Here is a 21,468-nt window from a genome sequence, read left to right on the forward strand (position 1 = left end):
AAGTGATCTAGACAGATCACTTAGAAAATAGCCCAAAATCGCTACATGTGAGTGTGGTCATTTGGTCTACAGCATTATGGTCAACAGTAATTAGGTCGTCATGGGAAAAGGTCGACATGGTTCTAGGTCAAAAGGTCATTAGTTCGACATTGTCTAGGTCGACAGTCAAAAAGTCGACATGGAGTTTTTCACTGTTTTTTGAGCCAACATGTGCTGACAGACGTTATTTCATGCCATACCATCCACCATTGCGTGGTGGGAGAATAAAATAGTGTACCGTGCCCGACACATCACGGTGCACTTTAAACTGTGTCCATGTCGACTGTGTTGGGTCAAAAAACAGTGAAAACCCCATGTCGGACTAATGACCTTTTGACCTAGAACCATGTTGACCTTTTCCCGTGTCGACCTAATGACTGTTGACCATAATGCTGTAGACCAAATGATTCCAACCCGTGAGAGTCAGACACTCCTTCCCTTGAGCTCCGCTGGGAGGGCTTCCATCTGACTTGGCACTTGAGGTGCAATTTTTTACATGGGAATAATCGCATGCGATTTATCACATGTGAAGGACTGCCGGGGAGTTCAAGAAGTTGGATCCGACACATCGAAAGTGCTAAATAGCCTCCCCGATGTGCCGCTGATGGCTGCACGTACGTTTTATCATTTATGCAGTGCGTCTGACCTCCAACCCGCGCACGGGACCGCACATCAGATCAGAGTGGATGTCACTGATTTCACCCGAATTCTCTTCCCGATCAGTCTGAATCAGGCTACCCACCATGGCCCTAACTGTGCGGAGTTTGTATATTCTCCCCGTGCTTGCGTTGGTTTCCTCTGGGTACTCCAGTTTCCTCCCACAGTCCAAAAATATACTGGTAGGTCAATTGGCTTCCAACAAAATTAACCCTAGAATGTCTGTGTCTGTGTGTGTGTGTGTGTGTGTGTGTGTGTGTGTGTGTGTGTGTGTACATGTGGTAGGGAATATAGATTGTAAGCTCCACTGGGGCAGGGACTGATGTGAATGTTGAACTATACTCTGTACAGCGCTGCGGAATATGTGTGCGCTATATAAGAAACTGTTAATAAATACATACATATGTATTTCCTCCTTCCTCACGTACTCACCCTACCTCATTACCTCACCTGTGCTCCTGTCCTGTTCTTCCCTTCCTCTACTTCATCTTCAGTCTCCTCGACAATTTCCACACCTACTTCTGAACTGATGCTGATTTTAGTTCTAGTTCCAGCTATACCCCTATTTATACTGTATTTTTCAACACACCCTGTACGTTACCTTGTAATTTGTTTTTTTTTGTTTGCTATGTACGGCGCTGCGGACACTTTGCGGCGCCTTCTAAATAAACGTACTACTACATACCCCAGGATTTCTAGAGTTGGTTATACTTTTCTATTGTCCTATGTGTTCCTTAATGGTCCACTCGCACCCTTTTAAGATATTTTAGGCAGGTCCTGCATTTATCTAATGTTCACCTCTTACATATAGCTACATGGTTGGTTTATTTTTTATTTTTTTATGAATTGCATTTCCGTGTTAATTCTAGCGCTCTGCACCAATCAAAACCTGTGCCGTCACTCTTTTCTGAATAGGTGCTTTTAGCACAGTTTGATCTATATTACTACTGAAATACAGACCAAGCTCTGCTAGAAGCACTACAGCAAAGAGAGTGACACCCCAGGCAGGAAAGTGGAACTGCTCAGCGTTTGAAAGGTGCAGGCTGCTTAGAATGAACGCTAGCATCTAAGTAAGGATAATAAAGGTATCATTTACATTTTTGATTGTTGCCTTATCAACTTGGTTGTCCTTTTACACTTGGAGTTAATTATTTGGGTTTTGTAGCTGGCGGGTCCTCTGCACCCAAAGTATGACTTGTTTAGCGCAGATGTCTGACTATCGCTTTCAGCTGATTTGACTCTAATGGTCATCTTTCCTTTTTCTTTCAGTTGATAGTTGAGAAGACAACGGACTACCCTTCCACGGAGTACTCTCTAGTGGAAGATGTCGCCCTTCACTTCACCTGTTTGATGGACAGACTGAATGAGCAGCGCCTCTTCCAACCAGACCTCTGCGATGTGGACATTGTGCTGGTGCAGCAGAAGAGCACCTTCCCTGCTCACAAGGGGGTGCTCGCTGCCTACAGCCAGTTCTTCCACTCTCTCTTCACCCAGAACAAGCAGCTGCAAAGGGTGGAACTGTCCCTGGAAGCCTTGACGTCTCGAGGCTTCCAGCAGATACTCAACTTCATCTACACCTCCAAGCTATTAGTCAATGGCTGCAACGTGCAGGACGTCTTAAATGCCGCTGCCGTGTTGCAGATGAACGAAATTGTGACGTCATGTCAGGAACTGATCCACAGCAGGTCTTTGAACCTGTCCATGGCGAACGATATCTTGGACGCAGAGGACAGTAGAACGGACACTGCCGCTGTGATGCAACCACAGTTTTATAGGGAAATAAAGCAGGAGGTCGATGCACCTCCAACAAAGATTTATGCTCGGGAGGGAAATGATCCCTACTCTGTTAGAGTAGAGGACAGTGTAAGTAAAGTACATAATATACCCAACGCCACATCACCGAAACAGTATTTTAAAGATGAGGACAGGAGTACAGCAAGAATATGTAAAATAGAAGGAGGGGATTCGGAGGAGGACCTGGAAAGTCAAGAGTCCTACAACCGAGAACAGATAATCGTAGAGGTCAACTTAAACAACCAGACATTAAATGTCTCCAAAGGGACAGAGGGTAAGGGTTCTTCAGACTCTGTGGCAGTTTTGGACCGATCAGATGGGGATGATCGAGGCTCAGAAGAAGATGGAGATGATGAGAATGAAGAAGAAGGTGGGATGGAAGAAGAGGAAGACTTTCTTGACATGTTAGAAGACGAGGAAGAGGAGGTCCTGCCGAGTGAAGGGGAAGAAGCTGAAGAACCACAGGAGGAGGAGGAGGAGGAAGAAGAGGAAGAGGAGGGGGAGGAGGAAGAAGAAGAGGAGGAGGAAGAAGAAAAGGACAATGCTGAATCAGTGGAGGTGGCCAAAGATGAGAACTCTCCTGGCGAGGGAAGCAAGTCGCCAAGTGAAAACGACTCCACCACATTGAGGAAAGGTGCGAAAGGAGCACGCAGCCGAGGAGGCGGTGGGAGGAGGCGGAAGAAAGGACAGGATGGGTTGGGTCAAAAAGCCAAATTTGAGGAGAAGCAGCACTTTCCATGTAAGAAGTGTCCTAGAGTGTTTAATAATAGGTGGTACCTGGAAAAGCACATGAATGTCACCCACAGCCGCATGAGGATATGTGATAAATGTGGCAAGAGGTTCCTTTTGGAGAGCGAGTTGATGCTTCATCACCAGACAGACTGTGAAAAGAATATACAAGTAAGTTTCTCCCAGCCTGACGCACTTGCGGTTCTCCATGTAAGAACTAGGAGTAAAAGTGTTTATTTTGTGTCTTGTGATTAGAGGTAAGTGGGCTGTGTGTGACTTGTTAATGTATCCTTACTGTATGGTTGCTTTCTGTCTTGTGCTGAAGTTAAATCTAAAAGTTCTTGATTTTACGTTTAAGTGGCAGCTGCTCGGAGAGAGAGGTCCTTACTAAGTAATTATGGCATGGTCTCCTTGGTTTATGGTTGTAGGATAAATATAATGGGTTTGTATTACTCTCATGTTTTGGCGTAACTGAATGATGATTTTACCTACCATTCTCAGTTTTTAACCCTTTAACGATGCAGGGATCTGGATTGCTGCTTAAAGTCACTAGTACCCCTTTCACACTCGCAAAAATATCCCGGGTTTTTGAGCATCCCGTGTTGATTCCGGAATCTACCCAGGTCAGGACCTGGGTAGAAATCCCGGAATGCTCATACCGGGATATTCTTTCTAGACCCTTTCACATTTAGCTAAATCCTGGGTTGATGCGCGTTCATGTGCATCAAACCTGGGATATTTTTGCGAGTGTGAAAGGGGTATAAGGGGGTTATTCTGAGTTGGGACCAAAGTAACTTTCCCGTTTTGATAAAACCTTTCTGCACCGTAGATGGGGCTGGTGCGCAAAGAGATTTTAGATTTGGGAGGGTTGTGTTCCCATTAAAATTGCAGTGCACTGAAGTCATGAGTTCGATTCCCACCACGGTCCTAACTGTGTTGAGTTTGTATATTCTCCCCGTGCTTGCGTGGGTTTACTCCAGGTACTCCGGTTTCCTCCCACAATCCAAAAATATACTGGTAGGTTATTTGCCTGCCAACAAATTACCCCTAGAATGTCTGTGTGCGCGTGTACATGTGGTAGGGAACATAGATTGTAAGCTCCACTGGGGCAGGGACTGGTCATAATAATAGCTGCAGACCATCAGTAGGTTGTTTTTTTCCATACTTTATTATCAAGTGGGCATAGCGTGTGATCATATAAGTGTAGCGAGGAACTGTGCCCAAAGCATGGCGGGGAGTCGCCTTAATGCATTTTGACCTTTTCACTATTGACCCATACACCTGGGCTCTATAGCTCAACATGTTGCCTACCCCTGGCATATGGTGGTTAACAGCTTCAGTGGTGTGCCTGGAAATTTTCTGGACTCAGCTGCGCTGCCGTAGTGGGCTGTCCCGGTACATTTACGGGCATATTACAATACAGTATGTAGGTGCACCCCCCGGGAATCGCCGCCACTAATCATTACTGCCCTCTGCTGCCGAACACCACTCCCCCGGAGGAAGTCCCGACTCCCCTCACTCCCTCAAGCATCCCCCAACTTTCCAGAGTGGATGCTCGGGGCTGACGCTGCCTCTTCTGGATGCAGTGCCACTACCTGCAGAAGGTAGTGGCTGCAGCTTGAGTGTTGGGTTTTCCTGGGGCAGAGCAAACCTGCACTGGTAGTAAAATCTTTTGGGAGTGTGTGTGACCTACCAGATAAAGTGTGTAGATCTGTTGTATGTGGAAACATTTCCTTTAGTATCCGGTGTAGTGTAATCCAAGTGACAGGCTTGCAACCTTCAGTTGCACTCCCAGTAGTGCTACATATCACACTGCAGACGTTTGCTTTCATTGTCTGACTTGCAATAAAGTGATCAGATCGAATTGCTGATTGAAGGCTTTAAACTACGTCACCTTTTGAACTGTGCTATCCATGTTGTCCTATTCTGCTGTGTATACAGTATAATGATGCTGGCTTTCCATAGACTGCAATCTCCACAGTGGCCTCTGCAGGCGAATCGCTGGTACTGCGGCCCTTTTAAATTGATCCCGAGGAGGTACAGTTATGGAGGAAGTCTGTACAGTAATCAGAATGAACTTTATTGGCCATGTATGCTTGCGCACACTAGGAATTTTTTGTGGATTTACAGTGCAGCATCAAGCAGGGATGAAGGGGGGTGAAGGCATTACATTAAGACATTACATGTGGGGAACACATACCCGCTGAGCTGCACAGCGCCTAGGCAGCCATCAGCGGCGCCACTGGTCGATGCAACAGCCAGGAAGGTAACATTAAGCAGAGACAGTACAGTTATCACATGGGGAACACCTACCCAAAAAGCTGAACAATGCCTAGACAGCCATCAGCGGCGCCACTGGTCGCTGAAACAGCCAGGTAGGTAACAATACAAGCAGAGACAGTACAGTTATCACACATGGAACATATTTGGCTGAGCTGCACAGCTCCTAGGCAGCCATCAGCGGCGCTATCTTGATCATGCTGCTCAAAGGCAGCAGTAATAATATTATTTTCATGGCAACTGAAGCATGAGTTCGACCGGATGTAGCACTTTTCTTCCAAAGCTGGCACACCCTGCCAGCTTGTTGTTCAAAGGGTGTGCAACTAGTGATGGTACAGCATACAGGCTTTGCAAACAGTGGTTACAGAGGTACATGGTACAAATCATTGTAAAGAAACAGTAAACAAAGAATGGATTATGGATTAACTAGTAAGCCCGCTCTAAGCTAATTCTTCAAAAGATGGCCGTGTTTCGGATAAACATGGACACTAAACATATATAAAAATATTTAATGAAGCAGTCTTCTAAAATAACCTTAGCTTTGGATACACCTATTTGGTACTTATGTAGTAGGCGGGAGCCCACTAAGCAATTTGCTATTCTGCGTAGGAAAATCGCATTGGGCCATTTTAATGGCCGTGCGATTCAATGCGATTTTCCAATGTAATTTATTCACTACTATCTTAGCCCCGGGGGATCGGATCGCATCGCACCTCCCGCAAAATCGCATGCTATAGCATGTGATTTTATAGGGTGTACGATGCTATTACATTAGCTATACAATAATACCATTGTATGACATACAATGAGGTTTTAGGCACCTTCACCCCCCCCCACTATCCACGCCACCCCGAAGGAAGGTAAGCGGCGGCGGAACGCATCCTCCGAATTTTTCATACCCCCGCTATCCACGTCGGCGTGGAATAGATTTTATATAGTGCCCGAAGCATGGCGAGCAGTAAATTACATGTAAAGTAATCCGCGGGGCTCGCCACGCTTCGGGCTCGGTGGCTCGCTGCGCTTGCCACACTATATAAAATAAACTCCATGCCAACGTGGATAGTGGGGGTATGAAAAGGTCAGAGGACGCGTACCGCCGCCCCTCGCGGGCCTCGCTTTGCTCACCACGCTTCGGGTGGCGTGGATAGTGAGTGGGGGGTGCCTAAAACCTCATTGTATGTCATACAATGATATTATTGTGTAGCTAATTTAATGGCATTGTACACCCTATAAAATCGCATGAGATCGCATGCGATTTTGCAGGAGGTGCGATGCGATCCCCCGGGGCTAACAGAGCAGTGAATAAATTACATAGGAAAATCGCACCACCTATTTAAACGGCAGATCCTGTTGTGGCTATTTTTCTTTTATGTACTGTACCGAATCTGTATTATACTACCTCGTTTTTATATAGCTTTTGTGTTTGATGGTGCTGATTAAAACTGCCTTAGAATTTCTGCAGGAGGCATAACCTCTGACTCATTTAGCATTTCAAATGGGACCAGACAGGGCTGCCCATTATCCCCTCTTATCTTTGCATTAATCATAGAACCCCTGGCCAGCCGAATAAGATCCAACCCCGATATCTCTGGAATCTCGGTCGGTGACTCTGACTATAAAATCTCCCTCTTCGCAGACGACGTCCTCCTCACTTTAACTAACCCCTCAATTTCCCTCCCCAACCTTTTCCAAGAACTTTCCTTGTACGGTCACTTCTCAGGTTATAAAATTAACCACGATAAATCTGAAGCGCTTCCCCTTCACATCCCTAAACCCTCTCTTGACCTCCTTCAGTCTAATTTCACCTTTTCCTGGCGCAGAGACTCCATCAAATACTTAGGCATACACCTGACAAAAACTTATGCGAACCTCTATAAATTCAATTACCCCCGCCTCCTCCAGACGATCACACAAGACCTTGACAGGTGGAGTAAACTCTTCATATCCTGGACAGGACGTATAAACGTTATCAAGATGTCTGTGCTCCCAAATCTTCTCTGTCTCTTTCAGATCCTCCCCATCGCTGTCCCCAAAAGAACGCTTGCCACCCTACAAACCTCTTACTGTAAATTTGTTTGGAACCACAAAAAACCCCGCATACGCCGAGACATCCTTGCCAAGAATCCAACCTCAGGCGGTTTGGGCCTTCCCCTTCTCTCCAAATACTATCACGCATCCAGACTCAGTCAACTAGTCGCCTGGCACTCCCCCCCGATATGTGAAAAGATGGGTTGACATGGAATCTGACCTGTCAAAGACACTCTCCGTCTCCTATTTACCTTGGGTCCCACGTCAACTTAGACCTGCCTCAGCTTTAGCTATACCCACAATCTCCCTCACTCTCTCTGTCTGGGACTCACTCACCACCAAGCTCTCACTCACTTCATACCCCTCCCCCCAGACTCCTATCTGGCAAAATCCATCCTTCCCCCCCAGGTCAATCCTTACACATGGCCACCACATGGTCCTCAACAGGTATCACACGCTTGCGACACCTCCACGACAAGAATACGCTGCTATCCTTCGCCGATCTCCAGGAAAAACACCACCTCCCACATTCCCTCTTTTATCAGTTCCTCCAAATCCGGAGCTTTATTAATGTCTCCCTATCTAGGACGGGCTCTCTCAGAAACCCTACCCCCATAGAAAGTCTTTGCTCCCAGAGACCTATGGATAAAGGCATCATTTCATACCTGTACCACTTCGTTCTCACGCCAGACGGCCCACCCTTAGAAACTCATGAAAGTGCCTGGGAAATTGACTTGGAGATTTCCCTAATAGAAGACTCTTGGAAAGAGATCCACATTGCTATATCTAAATGTTCTATCAGTGTAGCTATTAAGGAAACCTCATACAAAATCTATACCCTATGGTACCTAGTCCCAACACGCCTTCATGCCATATACCCATCTGTACCCAACTCATGCTGGCGACAATGCGGATGTGAAGGAACTTTCTTCCACATTTGGTGGACCTGCCCACGCATAAGGCCCTTCTGGAACATGGTGCAATCGGTTATAAACTCATCCATCCCAACCTGCCCCCCCACTTACACCGCCCACAATGCTTCTGTGTGCCCCGGTTGACCGGTTAACCTCCTTCTCCAATAAGCTGATCCTCCACATCACCTGCGCTGCCAAGCTCCAGATCGCTAAGACCTGGAAAAACCCCACTCCCCCCTTCCCACCAAGAACTACTAAACCGAATCTGGTTTGTCTCTAAAATGGAGTACATAACCAGCCTCCAAAATAACACAGTGGAGAAGTTCCAAAAGGTATGGGAACCCTGGTATGCCTCAAGAAACCTTCCCCTCCTGGGACTGGTTTGATCCCCCCTACACCTGTATCAGCCCCTATCAGTCCGACCTACTCCCCCTTGGTCCTTAAACTCATCTCACGACTCTACTCTCATTTTGTTCAGTTCCTTCCCCTTAAAACACCCTAAACTCACAAACCTCAACGACTCCCCCCTCCCCCTCTACACACTCTTCACTTTCCCACCGCTTTCCCCCCTCCCTTTCTCAACATCCACTACTTCTGCCCCGCCCCTATCCATTATCCCCTCCCCCCCTACTAGTTCATTTAAGTACATCTTTTCTTAAGGAACGTAGCCATCAACGGCCCTGTTGTACAGCCTTCTACTAACCACGTGCCTTCTCGTTAACTCTAGGACCGTTGTACATAAACATGCTATGTTGTTTCATCTTCAATAAAAATATTTGAACAATAAAAAGATCAAATTAATTATGCCACAAAAAAACACAAAAAACTGCCTTAGAATTAAAACATTTTAAGGCGTTTATTGGACAAATTTTCTCCAAAGTCTTGGAGAGAGATAAAGTGGATGGGAATTATGTACCAGCCAATCATCTGTAATATGTCTGGAGCTGTTTTGGCTGACACATTCTTTTCACATTATCGCTCTCCAAAGCCCATTTTAGGGTTCAGTGAATGGGAGTTCTATGTTGCTATGGGCAACCAACCATATTCTACTTTTTTATTTCGCATCTGATTGGTTGCCTATAGCAACATCCCATCAGAAATAGAAATCCAATCTTAGTAAATTCCCCCCTAGGAGTCTATGTTAGAAGGAAGAGGCGCAGCAGGTTTTGTGGAAGAGATCATGTCTGGTCCCTGTTAGCCTATGCTGGTGGTACAGTCTGGTTCCCATGTGTGGGGTCTAACCACAGAACTGAAAGGTTAAATAGTGAGCCATATGACACGACACGCTTCACATTTTAACTGACCTTTTTCTATTTGAAAGCAGTTTGTGGTAGCACAGCTTGTCCGTGCGGTCTCCTAGGTAACAGAAATGCTCAGTAGAGCTTAAGTGGTGGTGTCCCTGATTGTTAATACACCAATGTTACAGCAACTTTGTATGGATGGATTGCAGGTTGAGATTCGATACACGGTCTCCATAGCAATGTGTTCAATATCGGGGGATTTGGGTGTATTTTTTTTTATTTATTTTTTACTTTCCCCTGTAAAGGAGGTCAGGGGGAATACTTCATTACACTTTTTAACATGTGCAATAAGCTAATACAGGGAAATGTCAGTGGCAGGGCCCCGTTGCCGCGTACAGCATATTGCGGCAGGTCCTGCGCGCCGGTCTGTGATTCGTTCAAGGACATCCGCTCTGCGTACGAATGACATTCTGCTTTGGGTCACAATCTGCCGCCCGGTTCGCTGCCTCATTGAGCAGCATCATTTTGTGCAGAGGAATCGCTAATGTCCCATGAAATGTTTTACTAGCCCCATCTGTTTCCATATGTCTCCTGGTAATCTGGCTCCATATCAAATGTTATGAATTCAAGGCCCCTTTCTGCAGCATTGCTGGATGTTATGTTAGTATAGTCTCGCTGTCATTTTAACCCGTTGGCTGCGGTTGCAGTTATTTAGAACAAGTATTACAACCTGCGTTTGGCCACTTGGGTATTGGCTGATCGCTGTAAAGGACGGTACTGGGAATAATGAGTAGTCCAGTGCACAACTGTATTTATATGTGCATCTTTTATTGTATCCACTACGATGTGGTGGGGGAATAAAATAGTGTTCCCGAAGCATAGGGAGGGTACATGTCGACATTCGGGCTGAAAAACATGTCTACCTCAACTGTCCACTTTCCCATTTTGAACCAAATGCTTGTGTCAACCTTCCAACCCTGTCAACCATAGCCATGTCAACTTATTTTAGGTGTCGACCTTAACAGTCTTCCTTCAATGGTCGACCTTTATGCAGTCAACACTAAGACCCCTTTTGTTAACGCACCTCCCTATTAGCCTGACCTTCGACCCTGTGCCCTTATGTCATGTGTGACATGCAAGTTTGGTTATTATGCTTTCCTGCAATTTGTGGCCCTGGCTGTATAGTCTTCCTGACTGGCTGCATCCATTGCAAGGTCCTGTATAAGTTGCTGATGTATGGATTCGGTCATTATGCTGGTGATCTCAGTGTAATCTGTATCATTAACCAATTGTTTAATGGTTTTTGAGAGACCCTCCCCCCGTACCCTTCACAGAGCGTCATAAGCCCATCTGAAAGGCACACAACCTGTCCTTTACATTACTGGAAGAAACAAACGATATAATTGGCTGCCGGGATGGTGTTTAATCGAGAGCCATTGTTTTTTATCTGCATCTCTCCCATAATGCTCTGATCTCTCTGAAGACCTTTCTCCTCCGTCTGATTTGTGCGGTCCGATCCTCTGATGCTGTCTTCTGGGAGCTGCATTGTAGGAGTCCTTCGGATTCAGTCTGAATGCACTGGGGGTGTAGTCGGATATAAAGTCTAAAAGTGACCGCAAAGGCAATAACGGCACCAGTATTTGCTGTTTGCTTGTGCACAAATGCACGTTGTTAAAGGGAACCTATTCCTACAGGATGACCTTGGCAGCTGTTTTCATGGTCTAAAACAATAGCAGAGCCTCAATACAAATTTAGGGCATTGCTGATGTCTCTAGTTCATGGCAAATTAAGGGCAGCCTGCTGGTTCTAGTAATTAAAAATAAAAATTTAAAAATCTATGCATGCTTCTGGTTTGTGGTGTCTAATGAAGAAATGTGTATTCCAGTACAGCAGCATCCGTTCTATAACTGTGTCACCGCAAACAAACTAATGGCCAACAAAAAGCAGTACAATCATCCGCATTCCCTTATGGAGTACAGTAACAATGTTTAAGCATCAAACATTGGAGCAGATGTAGGAAGCCTGGTAAAGTGGAAGGTTACAACCCACCAGCCAATCAACTCCTACCTGTCATTTGTCAAAAACATTTAAAAGGTCAATTTTTTTTGAACTTTTTCATACTTTAAACCCCCCCCTGTTCCTGAGCACTCACGAGCTGCCCTCAACCTCCCTGAGCGTGGCCTGCTGTCGGCTCAAACAGTAAAAAAAACCATGTCGACATTGTCCCATATTGACCTTCATCAGTGTCGACCTAGAACCCCGTCGACCTTGTTGCCTGTCGACCCAACGGTGTCGACCTAATAACTGTCAACCTAAGTCGGTTGACAATATGACCGTATCCTGCTGCAGCCCAGTAACAGATGTATACATCAGTTTTCATTTATTATTATACTCGTTTTCTGTAACTCGTGGTGAAATGCCCGGATCACGCTCCGTTCTCTTTCTCTAGGAGACACCATGGCTGTACCTGCGTTCCGCGTTGTGGGTCTCATTCATGTTTGTAAGCAAAGCAAATGATCAAGCAAAAAGGCGGGCCGGGGGTTGCGCCAATGGGAACGCCCAGCGTTTCATGTGTGTTCCTATGAAAGCGCTGGACGTTCCCATACTAATGACGCGGGTCACCCAATGGCAGCTGCCCGCCCTATTCTCGGAGAGGGCACAGACAAGCCTAAGACAACGGGGAGTGTCATAGATTTGCGTGTGCGCAACACATCATTCCACGGCCGGCGAATGAATGAATCAATGAATGATGTCGGTGTTGCCCCATAGGTTGCGAATGGATGTTTAGGCAAAATATCCATTTGCAGCCGTACGGGCGAATTTGCCATGCGAAGGGGGGGGGCAGGAGTCTGTACGAATGGCAGGTGGGCTTAAAAAAATACACGCAGCGCCACGAACTTCGAGCTGCATCAGAATATCCTCCATAGTCTAAGCTCCACTGGGGCAGGGACCGATGTAAATGTTCAAGTATTCTCTGTACAGCGCTGCAGAATATGTGTGCGCTATATAAATAACTGGTAATAAATAAATTGGACGACACCGCAAATGATCCAATGTGTCAATGATTTTTCCTTAAAACTCCCTGACCAATGATCTAGTGCGTACGCACATTTTAGATGGGTTTATATATAAAAAAAAATCGAATCCTTTCGGCAGGTGTTGCTTCTGCCCCACCTGCAGTGCTGCACGGTTTTGCACAGTTGCTGTGTAATTTGCTTCACTTGCAAATATGAATCAGGTCTGTGATTGTATGCGGAGGTTGTTTGAGATATTGGAAGCCTTCTTTAGAGTAGATTTTTGGATTGTCCATTTGACCGTTTATTACTTCTGTCTATAGACCTATACCTGGCATGTCCAAATGATGGCCCTCCAGCTGTTGTGAAACTACAATTCCCATCATGCGTTGCCACAGTTTTGCTATTAGGGAATGCTAAAACTATGGCAAGGGATGCTGGGAGGTGTAGTTTCACAACAGCTGGAGTGCCGCAGTTTGGACATGCCTGCCCTATACACTAGGCGTTTTTTGACTGTGCTTCTGAGCAAAGACCTAGTGAATAGGCAATTGGTTCCCAAACTTTCTAAGCATCAGCAATTTTTTTTTTGACGGCACCCTGTGGGCTACTTCACACACACAGGTGGCGAAATCCTGCACGGCCAAATGCCGTCCCGTGCACAGTAGTTGTTAACGGACACTATTGTTTCCATTCACACGGGACGGCCACGCCCTGCTGCACGGTTGTAGCCGGATCCCACCACTGGAAGGTACAGCTGCTGGGCTGGGGCCATCACTACCATTGTAAACTGCTGTGTGCGGCACGGCTTCCTGGCCGTACGGGTTTTCGCCGCCCGGCAGGAGCCGGAAGGTGTGAAATAGCCCTTAGGATAAATGTTCTTTATTGATACAATTGAGCAAAAAAAAAAAAAAAATGAAGTAAATTGTAACCCTTCGGATCAGTTTTGTGATGGTGGACAGTGGTGCTTCTGATTATCCACATGTGTTTATGATTGGCAGCCACTAGCACTGGTTTTGCCTATCACTTTGACCATAAATAAATTTGATTTCGTTCTGGACGCCAACCTGCGGCACCCCACGGTGCACAGTTTGGGAACCATTGGTATAGCCAAAGAATAATATTGTTGAGCGACATCATTGGGTCCCCCGCTGCATGGTCAGATGACAGAGGACATTGTTAATGATCCGCGGGCTCGCCATCATTATCGATACACACTAGGTTATACAAATTATATATCATTAATGATAGTTCTTGTTTATATAGGTAATGCTGTATCGTCCCTAGTGTGTATGGGGATTCAATGTTGAATCCCCATACACCGTTTTGGAGTCCATAGGAAACACACACACATCGATTTTTATATCTATAGATATAGATTATTGTTCATTCTAGCACGCACCAACTTTGAAAATCCATGCAGTCCCTCTTCCCTGCCTGGGGTGTCGCTGTCTGCTGTGGTGATATACAGACCACACTGTGCTAGAAGCACTACAACAGACAGCGACACCCCCAGGCAGGGAAGAGGAACTGCATGGGTTTTCAAAGAAAGCGAGTGCTACAATGAACACTATCATATAATACTTGCAGAGGGGTTAGTGTTGTTACATGGCGTCTGCGTCGGTCATTTCAGTGCATTGTGTTGCTAATAATTGTGCGATAAGTAAGGAATGTGGTATTTTAAAGGACACATGGCTGACCTATAAGAATGCAATGTTGGGAATGATAATGTTTCTAAAGCATATTAACAATAGATGGAACTCTTAATTGCAGTGTCATAATGTGATCGTTCTGTTTTATAGGGCAGCGTCTTTCCCTGAAAAATAGAATGTTCTAAGCTGTGCACTGGGTAACTGTAGTACAATAGCCGCTCCAGTGCTGTGCACAAGGGGGTGCGAGGGGTTAATGCCGCTTTTACAAGACACAAGATATATATAAAACGTGACAGCGTGCACAGACCTCCAGATGTGTCGGGTTTGTTGGGTAGTGGTGGAAGGAATAATAATTTAGCTTTTTTTTTTTTTTTGTAACTGTAATTATAGACAACAGACGAATTGTGTATGAAATTACCAATTATCTGCGTCCCGGTGTATAATTATCGCCGCTTTTCCATAGTACAGTCTTGTTTGGTGCTATTATTGTACTACACGTCAAAACAAAAAATGAGACTTGAAACCGTCCCGGGTCCCTCGCGCATTACATTCTATTCCTTCTCCTGCCGCCGTAAGAAATACAGTGTGTAGCGAATCATACACCACCTAGTAATTGTGTGTTTGTGTGTGTGTGTGTGTGATGCGTTTGCATCATTCTCCTTTGCTTGCAACTGAGAATACGGATTCTTTCTTTACTTTTTAATAACCATAAAAAAAAAAGTTAATATTTTTTTGTATCTGTTTTTAAATCTGAAGACCTAACGATGACCAGCAGACGGGATGCCGGCGTCTCTTCTGATGCCGGGATCCCGACAAGCATACTTGCATTCCTCTGCCTCCTTCTAACCCTCCCTTCCCTGCAGCCTAGCCTTCCCCACCAGCAGGGCAGTAGAGAGTCTGGCTGGGCCCAGGTACTTTTCAGGGGGTGTGGCCTAATCAGGGGAGGTATGGCCATGCACCCTTCAAATAAAATGCAGCAAAAGAATAGTACTTTTAAGTTCCAACCTGGCCATACTGCAGCTCAGCACACAGCAACAAATGATGGGCTAAGAAGAGCTGCTGCCAGGTAACAGGGGCCCCTCTGTTCCCCTACATCAGACCTGGGCCCAGGTAATTTTTACCCCCCCCCCCCCCCCCCCCCCAACTCTGATACCCCCCACATATTCCAACTCTAATCTTACCTCCCTCGTGCTCCATTCCCCCCTACCTCCTTGTTACTGCCTAAACACCACCCCTCCTTCCTTTCCCAAGGAGGTAACCTGTCCTGCATACTTATGATCGGGATGATATCAGTTGGGATTCCAGCATCGGCATCCTTCTCAATGTTAGCATCCCGGCATCAGTCTCCTGGCCGCTATTCGGATGCCGGCATCAGTATTCTATGGCGATAATAGTCAGTGCAATGCATGTGGAGAGCAGCGGAATGCATCGCAAGAAAATTATGACGTTTGCTGCATCCATTCAGGGGCTGAAACACATGAATTACGGACAATTTTGTTTGCATTTTTTATTGAATGTTAATAAATGAGTTTTAGTCCCTGAAACCCATCAATCTTTTTATGTGGTTTGGAGACCAATTTATTAATGGAACCCAATTTGTTTATTTTTTGTGGAATGTTACGGGAATGTTTTCTGGTAATTGAACAATTCACTCACATGCAGTTTCCTGAACCGGTCTCGGCTATTCTTTGGTTAAGCAGGGAAAACGTCTAGAGTTGATTCCTGGTGCGGCATTTGTAAGCTTGAGAGGTGGTGGGAACTAAAAAATAACAAGTGTTTCATAAAATCATTTTCTTAAACCCAGTTTAAGAGTGTTTTATTCCAAATAATGTTGAAATTATGAAAATCATGTCCGTGTGCAAAAATATATGAACCTCATTGTATGTATACAGTGCATTCTAAGATATTTTGTGCAGGATGCTGACCACTGGGAAGGGCACACTTACTTTTTCAAGGGCAAAATTCAATCTCCAACTGTCGTAAAACATGTGAATCGGTGGAAAACTCGCTGATCCGCATATATTTTGTTATAAAACAGCCACAAATTGGACAATTTAGAAAGCTGGCCACATAGGGGTGGGATATTTCCAACTGTCGGGAATATCGTGTAACATTGTGTATTCTCCATAATGTCCAAAAATGGCATGCCACAAAATAGTGCCCCAATTTATATGATGATACACAATATTGCAAACTCTCAGGTTTTCACTCAGTATGCCCCTTATTCACTTTACACCATATGGTAGTGCCCACAATTCATGTTATGCTACACAGTAGTATCCCTATTCACATAATGCCACATAGTGGTTCCTAATTTATAGAAGAATACATTCGGGAACGATTATGGCTATGATGTGCGCCCGCACCTGTTACTCTGGGGGTTACTCTGGAGCAGAGACTGTGACTCCTGGCTTGTGTACAGTTCATGGTTACAGAGAGTAAATTGGCAACTCCGGAATAGTCAGGGTTCATCTAAGCCAGTGGTTCCCAACCTTGGTCTTCAGGACCCCCACACAGTGCACGTTTTCCAGGTCACCAGCAGCTGCCCTCTGTATCGCCAACTGTCACATTTTAAAAATGCAAAGGTGACTTGGAAAACATGAACTGTGTGGGGGTCCTGAGGGCCGAGGTTGAGAAAAACTGATCTAAGCATTTACAAAACGACAAGGCAGGGCTCTCTGCTAGTACTGCCTAGAGTGAATACTAATATATGCTTGTATGATTATTGTTGGGGTTCCAAAGAATGACACTCGTTCTCCACGGGGAAAAGTTGTTTTATATTGTAGTAATTTTTTTAAGACCCCACATTTAAAATACACGTATCGTTCAGACTTTACACCTGTGTGGCTGATAGGTATGGATACCGTGTGCACTTGGATGAGGAAGTGGAACTGTCCGTCAGATTTTAGTGTTCTCTGCTTCTAGCACAGCCTGTTTGTATCTCTGTGCTGATATACAGACAAGACTCTGCTAGAAGCACCGGCGCTGATAGCGACAGGCAGGAAAGAATAATTGCACAGGTTTTGAAAGGTGCAGGGTGCTATAATGAAGACTAGGGGGGTAAATGTACAAAGATAGGAGATCTATTGAAGATGGGATTTTGCCCATAGCAACCAATCTGATCTCTTCTCGAAGGCGCTAAATAAATAAGTAGACTGGATGCTATGGGCAACATTCCATCTTCAATAGAACTCCCCCTATCTTACTAAATTTTGCCCTTAGGTTTTTTAATCTCACGGCAGGGGGAGTACGTGGGGCGGCAGGGGGGGTACGTGGGGCGGCGGGGGGGGTACGTGGGGCAGCGGCATGGGAAGCTCTGCTGAATTTGAAAACACTGGCTGGACGCTGATTGGCTGATAATCAGCGTCTGACCAGTGTTTTCAAACCAGCAGCGCTTCCCGCGCCACCGCCCGGTGAATAGCGGTACTCACTCAGTTCCCATCCACTGACCAGCTGGCCGGACCCCCCGCTGCCGACCCTCCGCTGCACGCACAGGAGTTCCCAGGACGGGTGGTCGGACGGCCAGCTGGTCCGACCACCTTGCTAGGGTCTGATGCGCATGGGACCGTGCATCGGACCTGAGGGGACATCAAACCGAGCCGATTTGTCGCAATCTGCATAAATGGTCTCGGTGTATGGGCACCTTTTACATTGGGGTTTCTCGTTATGGTTTCCTCATTAACCCTTTGTTTCGGTCAGCATGCTTTTTTTGTAGAGTTAAAATAAATTTTCCTCTGTAACTATGCTACCAATAACATTTCTGTACCGCACGTATGTTTGCTTGACTATATGCGCGCGTGTCGGTATTTACTGCACAATGTTTTTTTTTTTTTTTTCTCCCCTACTGTTGTTCTGTGAATGCTGGGCCCAGGTTTTAGTGGAGTTTGTTCTATAAGTTTATATTACAGTTTTTCTTCCTTTTCATGAGAAGTCTTAACCTCTGCGGCTGCTTATCTTGCAGTGCTTAACGTGCGGGAAAACCTTTAAGAAGCTCTGGTCTCTTCATGAACACAATAAGATCGTCCACGGTTATGCCGAAAAGAAGTTTTCTTGTGACATTTGTGAAAAAAAATTCTACACTATGGCGCATGTCCGAAAGCACCTGGTTGGTGAGTGGTGTGTGTGTGTGTTTGGCCTGCAAAGTGTGCAATAAGAGAAATGCTCTGCTAGGGGAGCAACATTAACGGTTAGCTTTAAAAGGCTCAAAAGAAAGTTGAAAAATATTAAGTTGTAAGTAAACCTTCAATCTTGGACACAATGGTAGTGCGTGTAGGTCCTTAATTCCTTAGAGACCACTTTAGTTTTTCAAGAAGGCAATGCAAAAGCATTCTAACGAAGGGGCAGTTCTATTAAGCCCGGTTAAGTGATAAAGTAGCCAGTGATAATGCACTAGACAATCTGCTCCTAACCATCATTTTTCAAACCCAACCTAGCAGTTGGGGGATGACTAGTTGGAGCATTATCACCGGACGCATTGTGGGCCAGGTGCACTAAGCTTCATAAAGTGATAAAATGGAGAATGATAAACAGCCAATCAGCTGTCACAGACTGTGTTTGAAAAATGTCAGGCAGGAGCTGATTGATTGTTTATACACTCCATTTTATCACTTTTTAAAGCTTCGTGCATCTAGCCATTTATCCCTTCACTGGGCTTAATACATCTGTCTCTAAATACTTTACGGCAATGTTTAGGGTAATTATCCTTCTAAGATAACAAATTACTATACATACCCTTCACCTCACCTCCTTCACGCCCAAATGATGTTTCCATGTTCCCAATGTCCCATTGAGATGACTCAACAATGTTGTGCAAATGGTCTGTTCATTTATTCTTTTTTTATTTTTGGTTTGAAACAGCTCACACGAAGGACATGCCTTTCACATGTGAAACCTGCGGGAAGTCCTTTAAACGAAGCATGTCTTTGAAGGTCCACTCTCTGCAGCACTCTGGGGAGAAGCCTTTCAAGTGTGAGGTGAGATCCCCGTTTACAAACTTATTAATCCACTAAATACATTGCAATAGAATTTAGTATCTTTAGTATGTTACAAAAAAGGTAAATGTTAAAAAATGATCGATTTGCTTAACCCGGACGAGCCCCCACATACCCAATAAGCTCCATATCATTGGTAACTAGTTTATCGTGACCGGGCACACTGGGATATTGCAGTGGTAAGTGCCAATGTTTAGAGTTGTGGCCGACTATTGTAAAGGATCCTACAGAAAGGCAGGGGTTTAGGCAGTATATGAGGGAAGGTTAGGGATCAGCACTAAGGAGGTATGGTTAGTATGCTATTGGGGGGGGGGGGGTGGTTATGTTACCTATTACGGAGGGGTTAAGGTGGTAGGGTTAGAATACTTACCACATTGTTTAGATTCTGAAAATCAGGATTTAGCTGTTGGTCTTTTGACTGCCAGCATCCCGATACCATCCCAACAGCACTGTAGAAAATACACCATAGTCCTCTTTTTTTTTTTTTACAATTATTTTTTTATTGATTTTTTTTGCATAACATGAAAAAACAAAAAAAGACAAAATAAGAGCAGCTAGTACATATATCTATAACATGGTGGTATAAGGCAACATAGAAGTAATAATCTTGTAATCCTGTACATGTGAAGACGTTAACTATTACCATCTAAGGATCTGAAATACCCCTTATAATAGAAAAAACATAAATCTAATTACACAAGCTCAAACACACAAAGGCACCATTCGGCCTTAGCAAGGCTAGGATCAGCTCTCACACATAAGTATATAAGGTGCCACAGCCCTCAAAGTCAAAAGAGAATGTAGCTCCAAAGGTATCGAGTGTAACCATAGAGCCAGACTAAGTCAATATGCAGTTTTACAAGCTCACGCATCACACTGATGAATAACCTAGATTTCACGAATGAAATAAAAATTAGCATACAGGGTGCAAAGAAACACAGCCATATAGGAAAGAAAAGAGAGAAAAAGTATAAAATGAAAAGGGAATATAGAAATGGCAGCAAAGTTGTCCAGGCAGACGAGCATGTCCTCTACTAGTCCGGCCAGAATTTGCCATTACTAAAAAGGATTTTAGAAACCGTACCGTCCCAGTTAGCACTAGGGGAAACAGGAAAGTGTCTGAAACACCTAGAGAACCAGTAGTGTAAAGTGGACACATCCATTGTAGAGATATTGGATGTTTTTGGACTGAGCGCAGCCCTGAGAGGACATCCGAAGAACTAGTACTGTACCAAAGGAATTCCGCCTCCAACCCAGACATAGAAAATGCAGAGTTCAGGGTATATTCTTGTTCAGCAGTATAGGCGGTAGGGTTTACACATTCAGGATACAGATCTTGTACAGCCGCGATGCTGTCCATGCAAACAAGGAGAGGCATTGGCATTTGGCACATCATGGAATAGACCAAGAAATTTTGCAGAGGATTGTTTGCGTAGAGCTTGCCATGTTTTCAGGGTGTCTCCTTACAATGACTCTCAGTATTAAATCAGCAAGTGAATGGCGGCAGCTAGCGCGCCACCAGACTTGGCACTGTTACAGAGAAGGAGTCCAGATGGAGAGCAGGCAACCAGTATAATAGAGACCTCAGGAGATCCAAAACCAAACAGACACGTATAGACAGCTCATCACGCCTCGCCTGTACAGAAGCCTGGAAGAAAAGTGTAGCATGGCCCTCCTTTGGCAAAGAAGGGCAGTCTAGTGTAACAGACCCTCCAAGATGGCTGCTGTACAGCCAAGCCACGCCTCCAACAAGTGGGCTACCTCTGTGTAGGTATACCAGCGGGTATATCTATAAATCTAGTTGCAGGGAAAGAGGCATGTGCAGACCCTTACCCCCAATGCCGCCGTTGTAGCAGGAGAGGTGAGTGCTCACTGCGCCTGGCAGGCATTGCGCCGATCCAGGGTCACGTGGGCAGGGCCACAGGTCTCCAGGGAGGACAGGCTGCTTAGAAAAAGAGGCTGAATACACTGAAACCGATGCTGCAGACCGCACCGCCAAGCTCCAGGAGCGGTAAGCTGACAGCGTAGCTGGGTCACAGGTCGCTCTGCAGGGTTGGGATGGGCATTAAGGATGTGAAGCCGGGGAGCACAGCAGATGCACGTCCTACTACCTGGCTGCAGTGGCCACGCCC

General features: G+C 45.3%; 1 protein-coding gene across 2 annotated transcripts in view; it reads left to right on the forward strand.

Moving 5' to 3' along the window:
• Positions 1 to 21,468, forward strand: part of ZBTB47 (zinc finger and BTB domain containing 47) — a 44,941-nt gene that overhangs the window by 16,172 nt on the left and 7,301 nt on the right. For both annotated transcript variants that reach the window (XM_083186839.1, XM_083186840.1), the window contains exons 2-4: positions 1,966 to 3,390; positions 18,307 to 18,454; positions 19,203 to 19,318. In XM_083186839.1, coding sequence (XP_083042965.1) covers positions 1,966 to 3,390; positions 18,307 to 18,454; positions 19,203 to 19,318 — 1,689 coding nt within the window. The remainder of the gene's footprint in view (positions 1 to 1,965; positions 3,391 to 18,306; positions 18,455 to 19,202; positions 19,319 to 21,468) is intronic.

This window comes from Crinia signifera, chromosome 5 (assembly GCF_055691185.1).
Source record: "Crinia signifera chromosome 5, ASM5569118v1, whole genome shotgun sequence".
Classification (NCBI taxonomy): domain Eukaryota; kingdom Metazoa; phylum Chordata; class Amphibia; order Anura; family Myobatrachidae; genus Crinia; species Crinia signifera.